This window comes from Ammodytes marinus (assembly GCF_949987685.1).
Source record: "Ammodytes marinus genome assembly, chromosome: 22".
NCBI lineage: Eukaryota > Metazoa > Chordata > Actinopteri > Uranoscopiformes > Ammodytidae > Ammodytes > Ammodytes marinus.
In genome coordinates, this window is record NC_137226.1 from 10,748,038 (window position 1) to 10,764,207 (window position 16,170).

General features: G+C 41.8%; 1 protein-coding gene across 3 annotated transcripts in view; it reads right to left on the reverse strand.

Annotated features, from left to right (window-relative positions):
• Nucleotides 1-3,959: 3,959 nt before the first annotated feature.
• Nucleotides 3,960-16,170, reverse strand: part of ptpn12 (protein tyrosine phosphatase non-receptor type 12) — a 36,708-nt gene continuing 24,497 nt past the window's right edge. Inside the window, exons 13-18 of one of the 3 annotated variants that reach the window (XM_080051256.1) lie at nucleotides 15,998-16,170; nucleotides 12,631-13,639; nucleotides 8,126-8,200; nucleotides 7,194-7,247; nucleotides 6,185-6,268; nucleotides 3,960-5,839 (exon numbers count right to left, since the gene is read on the reverse strand). The exon at nucleotides 15,998-16,170 is cut by the window's right edge and continues 8 nt beyond it. In XM_080051256.1, the coding sequence (XP_079907382.1) occupies nucleotides 5,778-5,839; nucleotides 6,185-6,268; nucleotides 7,194-7,247; nucleotides 8,126-8,200; nucleotides 12,631-13,639; nucleotides 15,998-16,170 (1,457 nt within the window). In that variant the 3' untranslated portion in view covers nucleotides 3,960-5,777. Of the gene's footprint in view, nucleotides 5,840-6,180; nucleotides 6,269-7,193; nucleotides 7,248-8,125; nucleotides 8,201-12,630; nucleotides 13,640-15,997 lie in introns of all 3 variants that reach the window. The other 2 variants (XM_080051257.1, XM_080051258.1) reach the window with 2 other exon arrangements.

A 16,170-nucleotide genomic window follows, 5' to 3' on the forward strand; every position in this document is an offset into this window, starting at 1 on the left:
TTTCTCTCCCTCTATTTACTCTCTTTCCCCAACGGCCGCGGCTGCTGTTTTTTTTTTTTTTTTGCGCGACGTGCAAACAGGCAGTGGAGGGGCGTGGTCGAGGTTTGATTGACGGACAGGGTGAGAGGGGCGGGATTAGGGCTTGACTGACAGGCCGAGGGGTGGGGCATAGCAGCTGCGTATGTTCCTTGCTCATAATAACTGTGAAAACATAGGCCTAAGTAGTTTCGTCAGCAAATATTATTAGGCTTTAATATTCTTATTTTGTGTTTTATGGGCTAGTTTCAACATATTAAAGGCTATATCATTGTATCTATTGCTTTATTCCACATAGGCTAATAACAGGCCTACTTCAGTTTAAAAGCTGTTGAAATAAATGTGAAATTGTTTTTATTGTGTTGCTGTTAATAACAGCACAAGTTTACTTTAGAGGTAGGCTAAAATGATTAGATTAATAACAGAAACCTTTTTTACATTACAGAAAATCATTGCCAATATTGTTATTATCAATTAATTGTTAATTTATTCTAAAGGCAATTGTTTAGGCAAATATTCAGGACCTTCCTGGTTCCAGCTCCTATTTGCCTTTGTTTTTTTGTCTTATATACGATTATAAATGTAATGTCTCTGGGTTTTTCCACTGTTTGTCCGGCAAATCAAGATGTTTGATGACATTATTTTGGGTTTAAGGACCCAAACGATTGGAACAAATAATAATCTGCACATTAATTAATACATAAAGTAGTTGCAGCTGTTTATTTAATAAAGCCACATTCCATTTATCTTGACCACATATGTCTCTAACATAAATCCTGTAATACATTCATCAAAGTTAAGATGGATTTACTCAAACATTGTTTAGTGATAGCCACAGGAATATTGGTTATTATAGGTTTGGAATATTATAGGTTTAGTTTTCTTGGACTTGAGTCTTTGCACCTGTACTGTGCAGTCAAGAGTATCAACAGCAGAAAATAATCTTCCAGTACATTAACCCCATGTGGAGAGAGGTGGTGTAGCGTGTGGCCTTCAAATGACTTCTTGTCCTGCGGTTTCCTCCAGCGTCGAGACCGAAGCCATCAATCCACTTTCACCTGTTTAATCTGCTACGGCGTTTCCTTTCCAGAACGAGACCTTTGTAAAAGACACTTAGACAGCCCCAACTGATGCACAGAACATGTTGAGATAAGTGTTGCGTTGAGTAGTGAGTAGTGAGTAGTGTGAGTGAGTGTGTGTGTTTGTGTAGATAAAAATTATCTCATCTTACTTTATTGTCACCTTTGTATTGTCACTCTCATCAAACACATTCGCACACTTTGATTTATTGAGATTAGAAACATTGCCTTCACTCAAGTCTGGTTGGCATAAACAACATGATCCCCCGCTACCCCCAGCCAGGTTGCAGAGTAACAACCGGACATAAACATTTTGACAAGATTATTGTATGATGTAAGCCCTGAAGTGGGAACCAAGAACAGTGACATAAATATCATTTTAAAAAGAAATATCCCATCAAATACAACACAATGTATATTCTGGGTTTTAAAACGGAGCCGACACATTTTCCAGTGTCTTCAGATGGCAGCACTGCCTGCTGCTACGGCTGACATACACCCAACACTGATTGGCTATATTTATAAGCCATTACATAACATGTTAAATTGCTCCATGGGAAAACTGAGGTGACCCAGATAAGGTAGCAACCTGGCTTTTGAGAGAGAGAGAGAGAGAGAGAGAGAGAGAGAGAGAGAGAGAGAGAGAGAGAGAGAGAGAGAGAGAGAGAGAGAGAGAGAGAGAGAGAGAGAGAGAGAGAGAGAGAGAGAGAGAGAGAGAGAGAGAGAGAGAGAGAGAGAGAGAGAGAGAGAGAGAGAGAGAGAATTTATTTGGGGGGTGACTTAAATGAAAGGATGTAAAGAAGGCTTCAAGTGACTTTAACTGCTCTTATGAGCAAACTAGTATCCATCATAAACTGCCATTACAAGTCGATTAATATTTGTACTTTCTTCCAAAATGTCAGGGTAAACCTTGCAGTTCTCATTGCCGTAACAGGTGACTGCAACAGTTCCACATAAAATGATATTTTATGTGTAATGGACTGAGTAATTAATCTGAGTTATAAGCTTTGGCTACATGTGAGCAGCAGCAGATAATCACAGACAGTATGTCTCTCCACCTGCTGTGCCTCACTACGTGTGCAAAGTGAATACAAATGTGGAACCCTCAAGGTCTCTGTGTAAGACAGTGTTTGTACCACATGCTTTGATTAATTAATCGCCATATTAGTGTTTGTGTGTGTGTGTTTAAAAGGGGAGGTCACAGCAGGAGATCCTCTGTCTTGCACCTGAAAATGTATGCGTCAACACACACACACACACACACACACACACACACAGATAAACATTATCAGATGGTACGTGCAAAGCTTTTATCAGGGAGACAATTAAATGATCTAATCTGGCTTTAGACCAAAGTCAGAGTGATGTACTAACCACTTAACCACTCAATAATGTAAATAAAAGCTATTCACGCACACGCACACACACACACACACATCATCTCATGCAATAAAAACAAAGAGGCGTGACTTTACTTAATGTTCATTTTTACTGATTGATTTCTGCAACTTACAAACATTTTGTGGATGTGTGTGTGTGTTTTATGTTTATGCATGGGGCTGGGTGGTTGTGGTGGTGGTATAGGTGGGGCTGAAGGAGAGTCCCACAGGAGGCCATGAGCAAGCAGCAGCGAATCACATCGCTTACACTCACACCGCTAATGATGATTAGAGGAGATAGGGGGGAAAACAGAGGGAGGGGGCGGGCTCTCACTTAAAGGCACAGGTGGGCTCTTTTCTGAGATTGACGCTAGTGTGCGTGTGAAGGGGGAGGTCAGGAGTTGGGCAGGCGGCAGGTGTGTGCTGGATGAACGGAAACGAAGAGATGAGAAAGTTCAGAAAGAGTTTTTTCTCAACACTTCTGTAATGTCAGTTTGCTGGCTCGTTTTCCTGCTCCGAGCCACCGCCAAGTTGAGGAGACGCTCGGCTGGAGTGAAGCGATCAGCCGGGCACGTAGACGTGTTTTGAGTGACATCAGCCTTTTAAAAAAATTCTAAGAGGCAGGGACGAGAGTGGTGGGGGCGGGATATCCATCTCTGCTGCATGTTTTACATTAAAGAGCAAAGCTGAGAGGCAGGCAAAAAAAGAAAGAAAAAGAAAGAAAAAAACTGGTGAAAAATGATAAGAAGGTGAGGTGTATGTATAAGGAGAGAGGTGGGGTTTCGGCTGGGAGCAGTGGACTGGTGACGCAACAAACAACAGCGTATACAAAAATAACTTTTAAAATACCATTTACAAAAAAAAAAAAACATTATTATTATTAATTATTATTATTATCGTCATTAATATTATTATTACAATCTTATTGGAAATAGCCCGCTACAGCTGTCTGAAAGGGGGGCCTGCTCCATGCCGCTTTTCCTCTGCCAACAACAGCAACGGAAGAAAAAATTGTCATCTTTTTTTTTAAAGCATATAATTCAACCATAAAAGGTAAAAACAAAACCCTGAAATATTTGCCCGAAGCAAAAAAAGCAAAAAAAAAAAGCAGAATAATTTACAGTTTGAAGGAAACCATGGTGTAGGCGGAAGGACTCGTCGTCTTTGTCAACTTCATCATGCACTGACTTTCTTACATCTTCTGTTTTAAGAGATATATTAAAGAGAAGAAAGGAATCTGACATATTATATACCTAAACTGCCCTGTACAGTTCTTTCTCTTTATTAAACAATGCATATACTGTGTAGTTATGGTAGCTGATGGAGGAGAAGTAAGCAAGTCTGACAGTCAGATGACAACAATGCAAGTCTTATTTGTAGAGTGTGGGGGGGAGGGGAGGGGGTAAGAGTTGCAGTCGATGTTTAATTACATTCCCGCCCGGAAAAACACTGAGGTTTATTGTAGGTAAACCGGTTGCTTCAATAAAAAAAATTTATATAAAAAAAAACTGACTTGCATGGTTGTTCATCTCACAGACTCACTGACAAGGAGGAAGAGGAGAGCAAGAGAGAGAGAGAGAGAGAGAGAGAGAGAGAGAGAGAGAGAGGAGCAACAATAGCAAAACAGAAAAACAGGACAGTGCAGGAGGGGGGGACAGCAGATTTGAGTCCAGAGTACAAATGAAGAGAAGCCAAATACACAGAGAGAGAAAGAGAGAGAGAGAGAGAGAAAGAGAAAGAGAAAGAGAGCGAGAGAGAGAGGAAGCCAAATTAATCAATCAACCGTCATTGGCTGTCTTCTCTGATAGGCAGACTTAAGGACTAGACTAAAGAGACTAAGGCAGGCTCATGGTCCCAGCAGTGAGTAACACAGAGTCAAAGAGATGAGGTAGTTTAGCCATTACTGGTGCATTTCACCAGGTGTCTGACACAATTCTGATTCATATTTCTAACAAATCTTTGCTTTTTATTGGTGTTATACTTGAGAAGGGAACCATCACTCTTTGGTTGTACACGTGTGGTCAACTTTTTTGTGTACACGTTACCTGTGACAAGCCAAAAAAGGTGAGAAGATCATCCTTTTTACACTACCAATTAGAATCAGTATTTTGTGCCCTATGAGAGCGATCTAAATAATATCACGACATCCAGAGAGCTGCACACACACACACACACACACACACACACACACACACACACACACACACACACACACACACACACACACACACACACACACACACACACACACACACACACACACACACACACACACACACACACACCACGGCAATGACCAAACTATGTCCGTCTATGACTCTGGTAAACAGTGAGGTCAGCACAGAATTATGATGTACTAGAGCCGACATTGAAACTGCAGGGATAAATCCTACAGGAAAACCAACGACTGAGGTGAGAAACGGGTAAAAGGTCTGCTCCAGTCCTTCTGTTTCTATGCTGATCCTCTGTTATGTAGCACCAGCACATAGGAAGACACCAGCACATAGGAAGAGGGAGAGAGACAGAGTGTGGCAGAGCACCCTGGCAACCTGTACAAGGTTGCATCATGGGTAACAGATTATCTAGGTTCGCTTTGAAGATTGTTGTTCATTCAGTAGGAGGAAGGGAGCATGACAGCTTCTGGGAGCTCAGCTAAACCACTAGAATCAGCTTCCCCAAGTAACGTCTCTTGATTGAAAAATAATTCCTGATTTACGACGGAATTTCTTTATTTTTTTTTGTCTTTTGGTTTTGAAAGAAAATGTCCTCTTTGTTTAAGGAGAACACTTTCTTTATTTAACATGTACACCTGCAGCGCTCTTACCCTCAGAATGGACAGATTTTTCTGTGATGTGTCTACAGCCTAGAGAGAAAACAATAAAGATGAATCTACTCTCAACTCACCGAAAAACAGGAGGTTGGGTGGGACTGATCCCAGGTCAGCATCTTTGAGAAGTCAAACCCCTCTTAACATCTCGAAAGCTGAACAGGAAAAACTTAGGCTTTGTTCTAAAATGGACAAGCCACTTGACCAGTAAGTGTTCTTCTGCTTCACACAGTGGCACTTTGAAGGAAGGACTGAGGAAGAGGATGACGAGGAGGAGGGGGTGTTGGCACAAAATTACACAGAAGGGGATTCTGGGTAAAATTATGCTTTTTGTCTGTGTAGCATCTATCAACTTGGTTTTCTTTTTTTTTGGACCCCGCCAGGTGAAACGGGTAGAGTCCAGCTCCTGTTCAAGGGGAGGACGCAGACAGTGTACGGGGCAGACGGACCGTTCCATCATGTCCACTCCAGAGGGGGTTCCCGAGGGCCTTTGGGCTGAATGCAGCGGTTACCGAACCCTGACGGAAGAGGCAAAAAGAAGCTCTTAGATTGCTTTGTTTTTTATGCTTTAGACTGAATAAAAAACACAGCCAAGAATTTATTTTCCCCACTAAAAGGAAAACTTCCTTTTTTCTGCCTCTTTTCTAAAAAATTGTCGGTTTGTGCCCATACAGCCCCCATAGGTGTGCAATCAGCATAATGATGACATTAATAGAAATAATGTTTGTCAGCAAAGTCTTCAGCATAGGGACTATAAATAAAAAAACATTACATGCTAATAATATCTGTGCTCCTAGGCAGAGGGATTCATTCACTGACAACACACATGTAAAAGAGGTAAACAGGACAGCAGACTTACCCACCCAGGTCTGCTTTGCCGTCTATTGCTGTGCTGCCAGCAGATGCAGGGTCAGCTGGAGAGGACTTCTTCGCACACTCTGACACATCTACACACACACACACACACACACACACACACAGAAGCTTAATGGCATGGTGGTGAATATCAGTGGTGTCAAGTGCTCAGGAGGTGTTGTATAATAGTTGTAGTAGTGATGTAAGACATATTGCTTAAACCGCATTCCTTTCCCTGAGAGAGATTATTACCAACTTAATATTATTTACATCATTTTTTACCATTAAACCTTTAATTAGTTTGTTCTGAGAATACTGTAATGAAATACATTTTTCTACTCAAAAGGTCATTTAATCTGATATTTCTTCATATATTAATAGGACACATGTTTGGCAGCAGACTGTGCTAACACATGTAGCCTTACTAAAGTTACACACCTTTAACCTAACAAAAACAAGTATAAGGAACCTATACATTAATATGCGTAACACTTGCATGTTCATAGTTGAAATCTGCAGGAATTCAAATGAAACCACAGCTTTTTTATTCTTCATGAATGCGCCGATTAAGTTATATTCACAGCTAGTAAATAAATTAAAAAACAACATTACAGAATTCAACTTGAGCAGTTTTCCCTTTCGATTATTTCTGACACACACACACACACACACACACACACACACACACACACACACACACACACACACACACACACACACACACACACACACACACACACACACACACACACACACACACACACACACACACACACACACACACACACACACACACACACAAACTATTCAAGCAAGAAATTGGCAGTAAGAGTCATTGTTCAATCCTCAATAGTGCAGATTATTCATTTCACCCCTCTATAGAAATGTTTTATCTTTTTCCCCTTTTCTCTCCATTTCTGTATCCTCTCTCTCTCTCTCTCCGCTGCCCTTTCTGCAAATGGCTGTCGAGTGTTGTCCTGCGCCGGTTAATTTGTAAAAACATTATTTTTTTGGTACCTTTGTGTGAGCCGCTCCACTCGGCCGAGGCTGACGTCCTCTCATCCAGAGGGTCTAGCGGAGAGAGCGATGGAAAGAGTGAGTTTGACACAGCAACAACAGCAGCTGATGACAAATGAACAGAAACTTAAAGACATTAGGCACAAATCCACTCACAATCACACACTTCATGTTCCTCATCCAGTCTCCATCAAACTGAACCAAAGGCCTCTATTATTATCACCTGTATTTAAATTGAGTTACCATTTCCTATCCTAATTCCACACTAACCGTACACAGTATGGACTATATACAAGCTTCCTAGTATACTGTTTTAAGACTTCATGAAATCAACGTACTACAGGAAATGACAACATATCCAGAATCTAATTTGCCAATGAGGCTGTTTCACCAACGGCCATAGATTCCTCAATGTCCTCTGAACATCATCTGTAACCTTTTTTTTTTCCTAGCAGGCATACTGACCATTTTGAGTATGCTTTATTTTTTCCACTTTCCACAGTGATTTAGTTTGTAGTGTGGCTGGGACACAGTTTACGGCTGACCCAATAGTCTCCTTCAATAGACACTGCAGGTCCTCAACTGCGGCAAATGGCGCCCCCTTGTGTTGTAAAACGAAGCCTCTCCCCAAAGAAATGTAATGGTTATTTTTTGACAGTTTAAAATGCTCTCCTGTTCTAATATCAGAGCACAACACAGTCACTCACAACACAATACCCACTGCTGCTGCTTTCAAATACACAACTACACCTTTGTTAAAAAAATAATAATTATTATAGACTTCTAATTATTCTAGAAGTCCATAATCCATTGCTCCATCAAGCCACAAAAACCAAACAAACACCGTAGAGATGTATCCAGGAGGTGAAGGCCAGTGAATCCACAGCGCTTGGAAACACACCTGTAAAATCTGGACCAATGCAGAAACGCACCTGTGGCCAGTATGAAGGACTCTGGGGTTCTCTCAGGGAGGGGGGGAGGAGGGGAGTCCTCGCTGGCCCAGCAGTCTGGGGTTAAAAAGGTCACAGGTCAAAACGAGAAGGCAACGTTAATAACTGGCCCGAAGAGAAGAGAGACAAAGAGAGATCGGTAAAGTCAAGATGGACAAGCTGCAAAGATTCCTTTACCAAGTACTACATAGCAGCACGTGAGGTTAAATTAGTGACACAAAATTGCTATATTAGAAAAACACTGTTACATGAACATTAATGCGCAATATGGGGAGATGTTTGACTGTATTATGTCGTGATTTACAATATTCCATTATTAAAATGACTGTATTAGGATGTAATCATATTGGGATTTGTTTTCTAAATGTACCTTAATAGTCATTTCAGAAATGATCAAAATAACAACACATCTTTCAGTGCCGATGCAAGGTACTGATTGAGGTTTTTTTTCAAACTTAAGTTTAAAAAAATAAAAATAATGATTAACAATGTTTTGTATATCCAAAGTGAATGCGCTTATTTGTTGCCTTGGCAACACTGTAGCTCCTGCCAATTAAGCCTTCTTGAATATTAATTTAAAAAAGATGCACTATCTATCATCCTTTGATTTTGAGGGGAACCCAAGACCAAATATATTTGTTTTCAAAGCGTATAATGTTTATGAGCACCAACCACATAATTAGTCATGCCGAGAACTAGTAACTGTTTTAAAGAATTATAGCAGTTTTTTTCTGTTAGTTTTAGGACTACGTCTGACATGCAAAAAGGGAGGTCTGTACATGTCGTGATTTTAATAATAATTACCATGGGCTGAAAGATCTCAAACACATGTCATTTATTTTTTCTTACTAGGTCATAAATGGAAAGTCTGGGACACTGTAATAAGGGTAGAGAGGATTCTCGTGTGAGGATATTGACTGTGACTAGGACGGAGAAATTAAATGAATGCTCCTCCCTTCAGTGTTTACAGACTCAGTCCTCTCGGCCTAACACAACACTGATAGCAGAACCTGCATTGGGCCTGTTATTGAAGATAGAAAGAGAGCCTTTAATCCACTGTGCTGCTAAAATAAACATCTCTTTTTAATTCAAAAGGCAATATACAAGAAGTCATGTTGTATTATTAAACCTCGAGGGTGGCTGACCTGTTAATTGGATCATCTCCCATTTATCTGAAGGGGGAAGGGTCCTTGTTTCTTGGCAGAGACAATCCATTGAACCTCAAGTAATGCATTTTCATGAGGTTAACTTTCTGATCTGGATGATTGTATCTTATTGGCTGATTTTAGACATACAGGATGAGTACATTCAGCAGCTAGTTTGTTAGGTATACCAAGCTAAAACTAATACAGTTCAATTAAAAGAGCCATACAATTAATCCTGCCTACATGAAGGATGTAGTGTAGTGTATTGGAATATACAGAGGGTGTTTATGTTATTAGTCCACACGCATTGATAGAAATGTGGGCGGACAAAATAATTGCAAAACACCGGTCAGTAGGCTATAATGTAATCCAATTTAACAGCAACACAAGCTGCAGCCTCCACACATTTATTAATATAACCTTCATGGAAAGAGGATTTGCTGCATTAGCTTTGGTTAGGTGTATATAATAAACTGGCAACTGAATGTACGTCATCCGTGATGGGCACAGTGTCTTATTTATTGGGTTTATTTATAATTTTTTGTTAGAAATCCAAACATTTTGTCCCCTCATGGCTATTTATATTTACATGTTTGCTGGGAATTAGGCATCTAGGACCGCCCTTGATTAGTGAAACATTAGTCTTAATGGAGGCCAGTGGTAATCGCTAGTAAATAAAAACTCTCACCGTCTCCTCAATGACAACAGTGGTATTACTAGTAGCAAGTTACTGTTTTCAGGTAGAAAACATTATTTAATACTGTTTTGTTTACAACATCAGCTGAGCATATTGTTTGACTGACACCTTCATTGTCTATTTCTATTGGTGTATTTATATTGTATTCTTATCATATTTATTACATTTTCAGATAGGAGCGGGAGCACATTATTATTCCTGAAAGTTTTAATCTTGTAGCTTTATATAGTTGTGTTGTTTTTTCAGATTTAATTAAGACTTGTGCATGCGTGTGGTGCACTTTTGAACTGTTTATATTACTTCTGTCTCACTAGATTGCCACCTGCGTGACAAAGCAATATAAACAAGGTTTGCATTGACAATGCAAACCGCCGGCAAAAAAAGCAGCCGTCCAACGTTCTCTCTTAACCAACCACAAAGCAGCAATTTGGCTCAATGCAACTCATCAAAAAAGCAGTCGTTAGATTCAGCCATCAGCGTTTTAATAACCAATTACAAAGCGCTATACCGCAGCCCACAAGAACAATGTGCCAGAAAGCCAAGCAGACCAAGACGCAACACAGTCCACCTCAGGGTGGCGAGGGGCAAATATTTCTGCATTTAGTTTTAAATATTGGAAATACTATAGGGGTGCATGATGTATGATAGACAATAATATGTCTGCCATAACAATTGACTTTCATTTTATTTTTATTTTTTCTAACAGAAACAGGTTTCTTTCTTGTGCTAGTTAAAGGTTGTTTTTCCCAAACCAACTTTTGTCTTGAAGCCCTTTGTGTTCCTTTATATAAATGAGGAAGAATAACAACGCAATGTCAATGTAACTTTTAACAGGCTACTTTCTCTTTTGTTCCTGAAGCAAGCAGGACCTGTTGACTGCAACAATTTATAATACAAAATATGAGTTACAACTTTCATGTACTTTAATTAAAATAACAGCTTCACATTCTAGATATCTTCCAAATTGTGCTTAAAATGATGTTTTCGTCTCACAGTGTACTGTGGAAAATGATTCTTTAGGTTTGGTTTTATCTAGAGCAGCATCTTGGGTGTTTACAGTAACGGGAACTGCTTAGCATAAGGAATTTCCTGCCGTTGACTACATATTGGCATGCAACTTATCATAGCCAGACAGACAAATGGTCCAAGTCGATATTACCCTGTTCAGTGTATTATGTGAACCTATAACTGCCAAGACATTAGAGTACAGAAACAGTAAAGTAAGTTTGATGTCATTTAGAAAACAATCATACATAGTTTGAGAGCAATGACGAGGTTGTTTGCAGTACGTATCTTGGTAATAATTATAAAAAGTAAATACAAATTTCAACAAGGCATCAACTTTGTTGTATGTTTTACTATCAGCCGATTACTAAAAGCGATTTTTTTATTATTATACATAATAATGTATCTCTTCCAAAAAAAACTCCTATATGTGACCCTATTTTACTGAATGCAATTTATTCCTATCATGCCCCCTTTAAGTTGAATCCAAATATTTAAAAGAAAAATGCAATTAAGTCTTATTTCATCAAGCTATGTGAACCCAATCCAAATCAAAAACCGCTCCAAGCCAAAGAAGTCCACTTCAAACCATTCCACGTCGTTCCAAATCACAGCCAGAATCGAAGATTTCAGAATGACGTGATTTTGAAATCAACAGAGGAAGAAAGGAGCGATCTCATTCTCCCCCAAGGAAGAAAGAAAAACCACATCTCGTCGTCGTAGCGATTCATGACAGTGAGGCCAAGCCTGATGCACAAACAGTGTGATGCTTCTCTGTTCAACCCAAACGTGCACACACACACACACGCAGAGTTGGAGGATGTGTATTTATCAGTATCATGCAGTGTTGTTGATCCTTCACCATCCAACATGCGCACACACACACACACACACACACAAACACACTCTCTCCCCAAATTCACAAAAAATTCCTTCACTTAGACAAACGCACACAAGCTGGAAGAGAAAAAAAAGCATTTGAGTTGTTCCAACAGATGTTTTGCCTGTTAACATTTGCAGCATTCCTCACAAACCAACCAATTAGCCACACAGCCATGCTTCATATGAGGCCCACTGGAACTATCTCACCTGTAGGTTTGTGTCTTTCTTCCTTGTCTAGTGTTTGTTCTGTGTTTTCAACCTCGCAGTAAGAAGAGTGTAACGCAGTGTGTGGATGGTGACGGTAACAGTATGTCATGAACATTTGGTCTGTGGGAGACCTGGCCCCTTGCTGACCCAGAAACACTAGTCTACTGTGTGCCTGAACAAGTGTGTGTGTGTGGATCATAAAGACATGTTGTCAGTTATTCTCTGTGCCATTTTTAATGAAGATGATTTCACTAGAGCTGAAATGCCCTTCACTGTTAAAGGAATAGCTTAACACTTTTTTGTTTTTGCGTGTTGCCTCACTCTCTCGTTCAAAACAAGACGACAGAACAAATCATTCAACTGTGCAAGCCCTTTAAAATAAAAAAACATGTTGAATTATTCCTTAAAGTAAATAAATTCACTAAATTAATCTAAGATGTACGTTTTTTCTGACTTTCTGAATAGTTGTTAATTGGTCAGGAAAGCAGCCAGTTAGTTAAAGGAATTAAGACTCACTCATTGAATAAAAAGCAGCTGAGTCAGTGACATACTTGCTGTGGGTGACTGCCCTGCGATGGACATGGGCGACACCTTCCGGAGCGGCTGCTGCTGCTGCTGCTGGTCGCCATGGTGAAGGGATGCGGTTACCATGCCCGTCGTCGCAGATACATTAGTACGATGATGGCCGTCCTTGGCTGACCCCGACATCTCTCCGTCCCCCTCCTCGTCAGAGTTATCTGAATGCAGGGGGTTGGTGAAACTCAACGCAGTCCTTACGGGGGTGGAGGAAGAGGAGGAGGAGGAGGAAGAGGAGGAGGAGAGGTGGGAAGAAGAAGAGGACGAAGGGCCCACGCGGTCCGAGGAAGAGGAGGAGGAAGAGGTTTTGGGGAAGTGTTTTTCGGGGCTGCTGCAGGCTTGCGACCATGCGGCTCGACCCTCACCTCCGGGCATGTCTCCTCCCTTCTCGCTCTTTACAGGAAGGTGGTTGGGTCTGGCTAGCACGCCGCCGCCGCTACCATCCGCGTGACTGTCCCCACATCCGCCCGCTAACCCTCCCTCCGTGCCCGAGTCCTCCGACAGCGAGGAACTAGACGTGAGTAGGGATTGGCCGGTTCGGGCTTTGAAGGCGTGGCTTCTCTGCAGCATCCCCGCGCTGGTTGGCGAACTGCCACCCGATGTCGCCACGCCGCTCGCCACCACTACTGCTGCTGCTCCGACGGTGGAGGAGGAAGAGGAAGTGTCAAAACTACGAGGTCCTTCCTGCAACGGCACCTTCTTGATCTCGATGCTCAGCTTCCTCTCTATCCGAGGAGCGCCGCAGCAGTCCACGGCCGGGGAGAGGAGCGGCGAGGAGGGATTGGTCTGGATTTGGCCCGACTCGCACTTTGTGGAGGCCGAAGAGGATTTGTTGTTGTAGTTGTCGTTGAGATCCAGATTGGAGACCTGGGTCTGCTGCTTCCGACTGGTGACGTCTTGGTCTTTCTGCTCCGAGGGAAACGTCTGCTTGTTCGTACTGGGTTCAGACTGCTGCTTCTGCTGCTGCTTATCCGCTGCTTTATTCTGGGAAAAGGAAAAGGACATGAAAAGACATTCAACTAAGCAACGTTTTGCAAATGCAGTGTGGCTTAGAAAACAACAGAATTCTGAAAATGTGTTTGGGAACATCTGACAGGAGGTGAGCAATGCAGGATTCCCAGGTTAAGAATGAAAGAGCACACACACACACACACACACACACACACACACACACACACACACACACACACACACACACACACACACACACACACACACACACACACACACACACACACACACACACACACACACACACACACACACAACAGCCTTCCCACACAGAGCAAACCAATCATAATATTCTATCTATCCCTAGCCCAAGTATACAAGCAATAAACACCTTCCACATACAGTATCTCACAAAAGTGAGTACACCCCTCATATTTCTTCAAATATTTCATTATATCTTTCCATGGGACAACACTGAATAAATGACACTTTGATACAATGTAAAGTAGCGTGTGTACAGCTTATATAACAGTGTAAATTTACTGTCCCCTCAAAATAACTCGACACAGAGTCATTAATGTCTAAACTGCCGGTTACAAAAGTGAGTACACCCCTGAGTTAAAATGTCCAAATTGGGCCCAAAGTGTCAATATTTTGTGTGGCCACCATTATTTTCCAGCACTACCTTAACCCTCTTGGGCATGGAGTTCACCAGAGCTTCACAGGTTCCCACTGGAATCCTCTTCCACTCATTCATGACAACATCACGGAGCTGGTCGATATTAGAGACCTTGCGCTCCTCCATCTCCCGTTTTAAGAAGCCCCAAAGATGCTCAATAGGGTTTAGGTCTGGTGACATGCTTGGCCAGTCCATCACCTTTACCCTCAGCTTCTTTAGCAAGCCACTGGTCGTCTTGGAGGTGTGTTTGGGGTCGTTATCATGTTGCAATACTGCCCTGTAGCCCAGTTTACGAAGGTTGAGTGCACGTTTTCAGCGTCATACCAAGAGGTTAGCTTTGGAAAATTGACGTATGAGTGCTGCCAGCATTGCTGCAGGGCTTGAAGGGGTGGGGGGTCAACCTGTCAGTGCTCAGACCATACGCCGCACTCTGCATCATACTGGTCTGCATGGCTGTCGTCCGAGAAGGAAGCCTATTCTAAAGATGATGCAAAATAAAGCCCACAAATAGTTTGCTGAAGACAAGCAGACTACGGACATGGATCACTGCAACCATGTCCTGTGGTCTGATGAGACCAAGATAAACGTATTTGGTTCAGATGGTGTTAAGAGTGTGTGGTAGCAACCAGGTGAGGAGTACAAAGACAAGTGTGTATTGCCTATAGTCAAGCATGGTGGTTGGAGTGTCATGGTCTGGGGCTGCATGAGTGCTGCCAGCACTGGGGATCTACAGTTCATTGAATACCAACATGTACTGTGCCATACTGAAGCAGAACATGATCCCCTCCCTTCGTAAACTGGGCCGCAGGGCAGTATTGCAACATGATAACGACCCCAAACACACCTCCTAACGACCAGTGGCTTGCTAAAGAAGCTGAGGGTAAAGGTTATGGACTGGCCAAGCATGTCCCCAGACCTAAACCCTATTGAGCATCTTTGGGGCTTCTTAAAACAGGAGATGGAGGAGCGCAAGGTCTCCAGTATCCACCAGCTCCGTGATGTTGTCATGAATGAGGGGAAGAGGATTCCAGTGGCAACCTGTGAACCTCTGGTGAACTCCATGCCCATGAGGGTTAAGGTAGTGCTGGAAAATAATGGTGGCCACACAAAATATTGACACTTTGGGCCCAATTTGGACATTTTAACTCAGGGGTGTACTCACTTTTGTAACCGGCAGTTTAGACATTAATGACTCTGTGTCGAGTTATTTTGAGGGGACAGTAAATTTACACTGTTATATAAGCTGTACACACGCTACTTTACATTGTATCAAAGTGTCATTTATTCAGTGTTGTCCCATGAAAAGATATAATGAAATATTTGAAGAAATGTGAGGGGTGTACTCACTTTTGTGAGATACTGTATTTAAGAAACTTCTCCCAACATTGGACATTTTTAGTATTGTCCCTAACAGAATAATTAAACAACAAATCAGCAAATAAATAATAGATAATGGAAATGACTACGCTTTAGCCCGGGTTCAGATATCAAATCTAATGAGCTGTATCTAAATGAGAGCACAGTTCAGACAATGTAGAAAGATCTTGTTGACCAGTCGAACAAATGCCTAAAGTACTGTATGATTGGAAAAACTTTCCATGTATTAAAAAATATACCAAGGTAGTGTCGCTATGAAAGAAATATACATTTGCACGATAAATCAAAGTATACAAAAATGACTGTATGCGTTAGTACTGTATGCGTAAACATACCTGTGTCTGGTTGGTAGCCAGCACATGGATGACAGGTTTGGGGTGGTAGCGGTCGTTGTCCTGTCGTACGTTGGTGACGGTGGGGAAGGCAGAGGGGGGAGACGGGGTTAGGATGGGGGGGACGGGGTGAGGCTCTGGAGGCTGGAGGATCTCCTCCTTCACATCACCTTCTG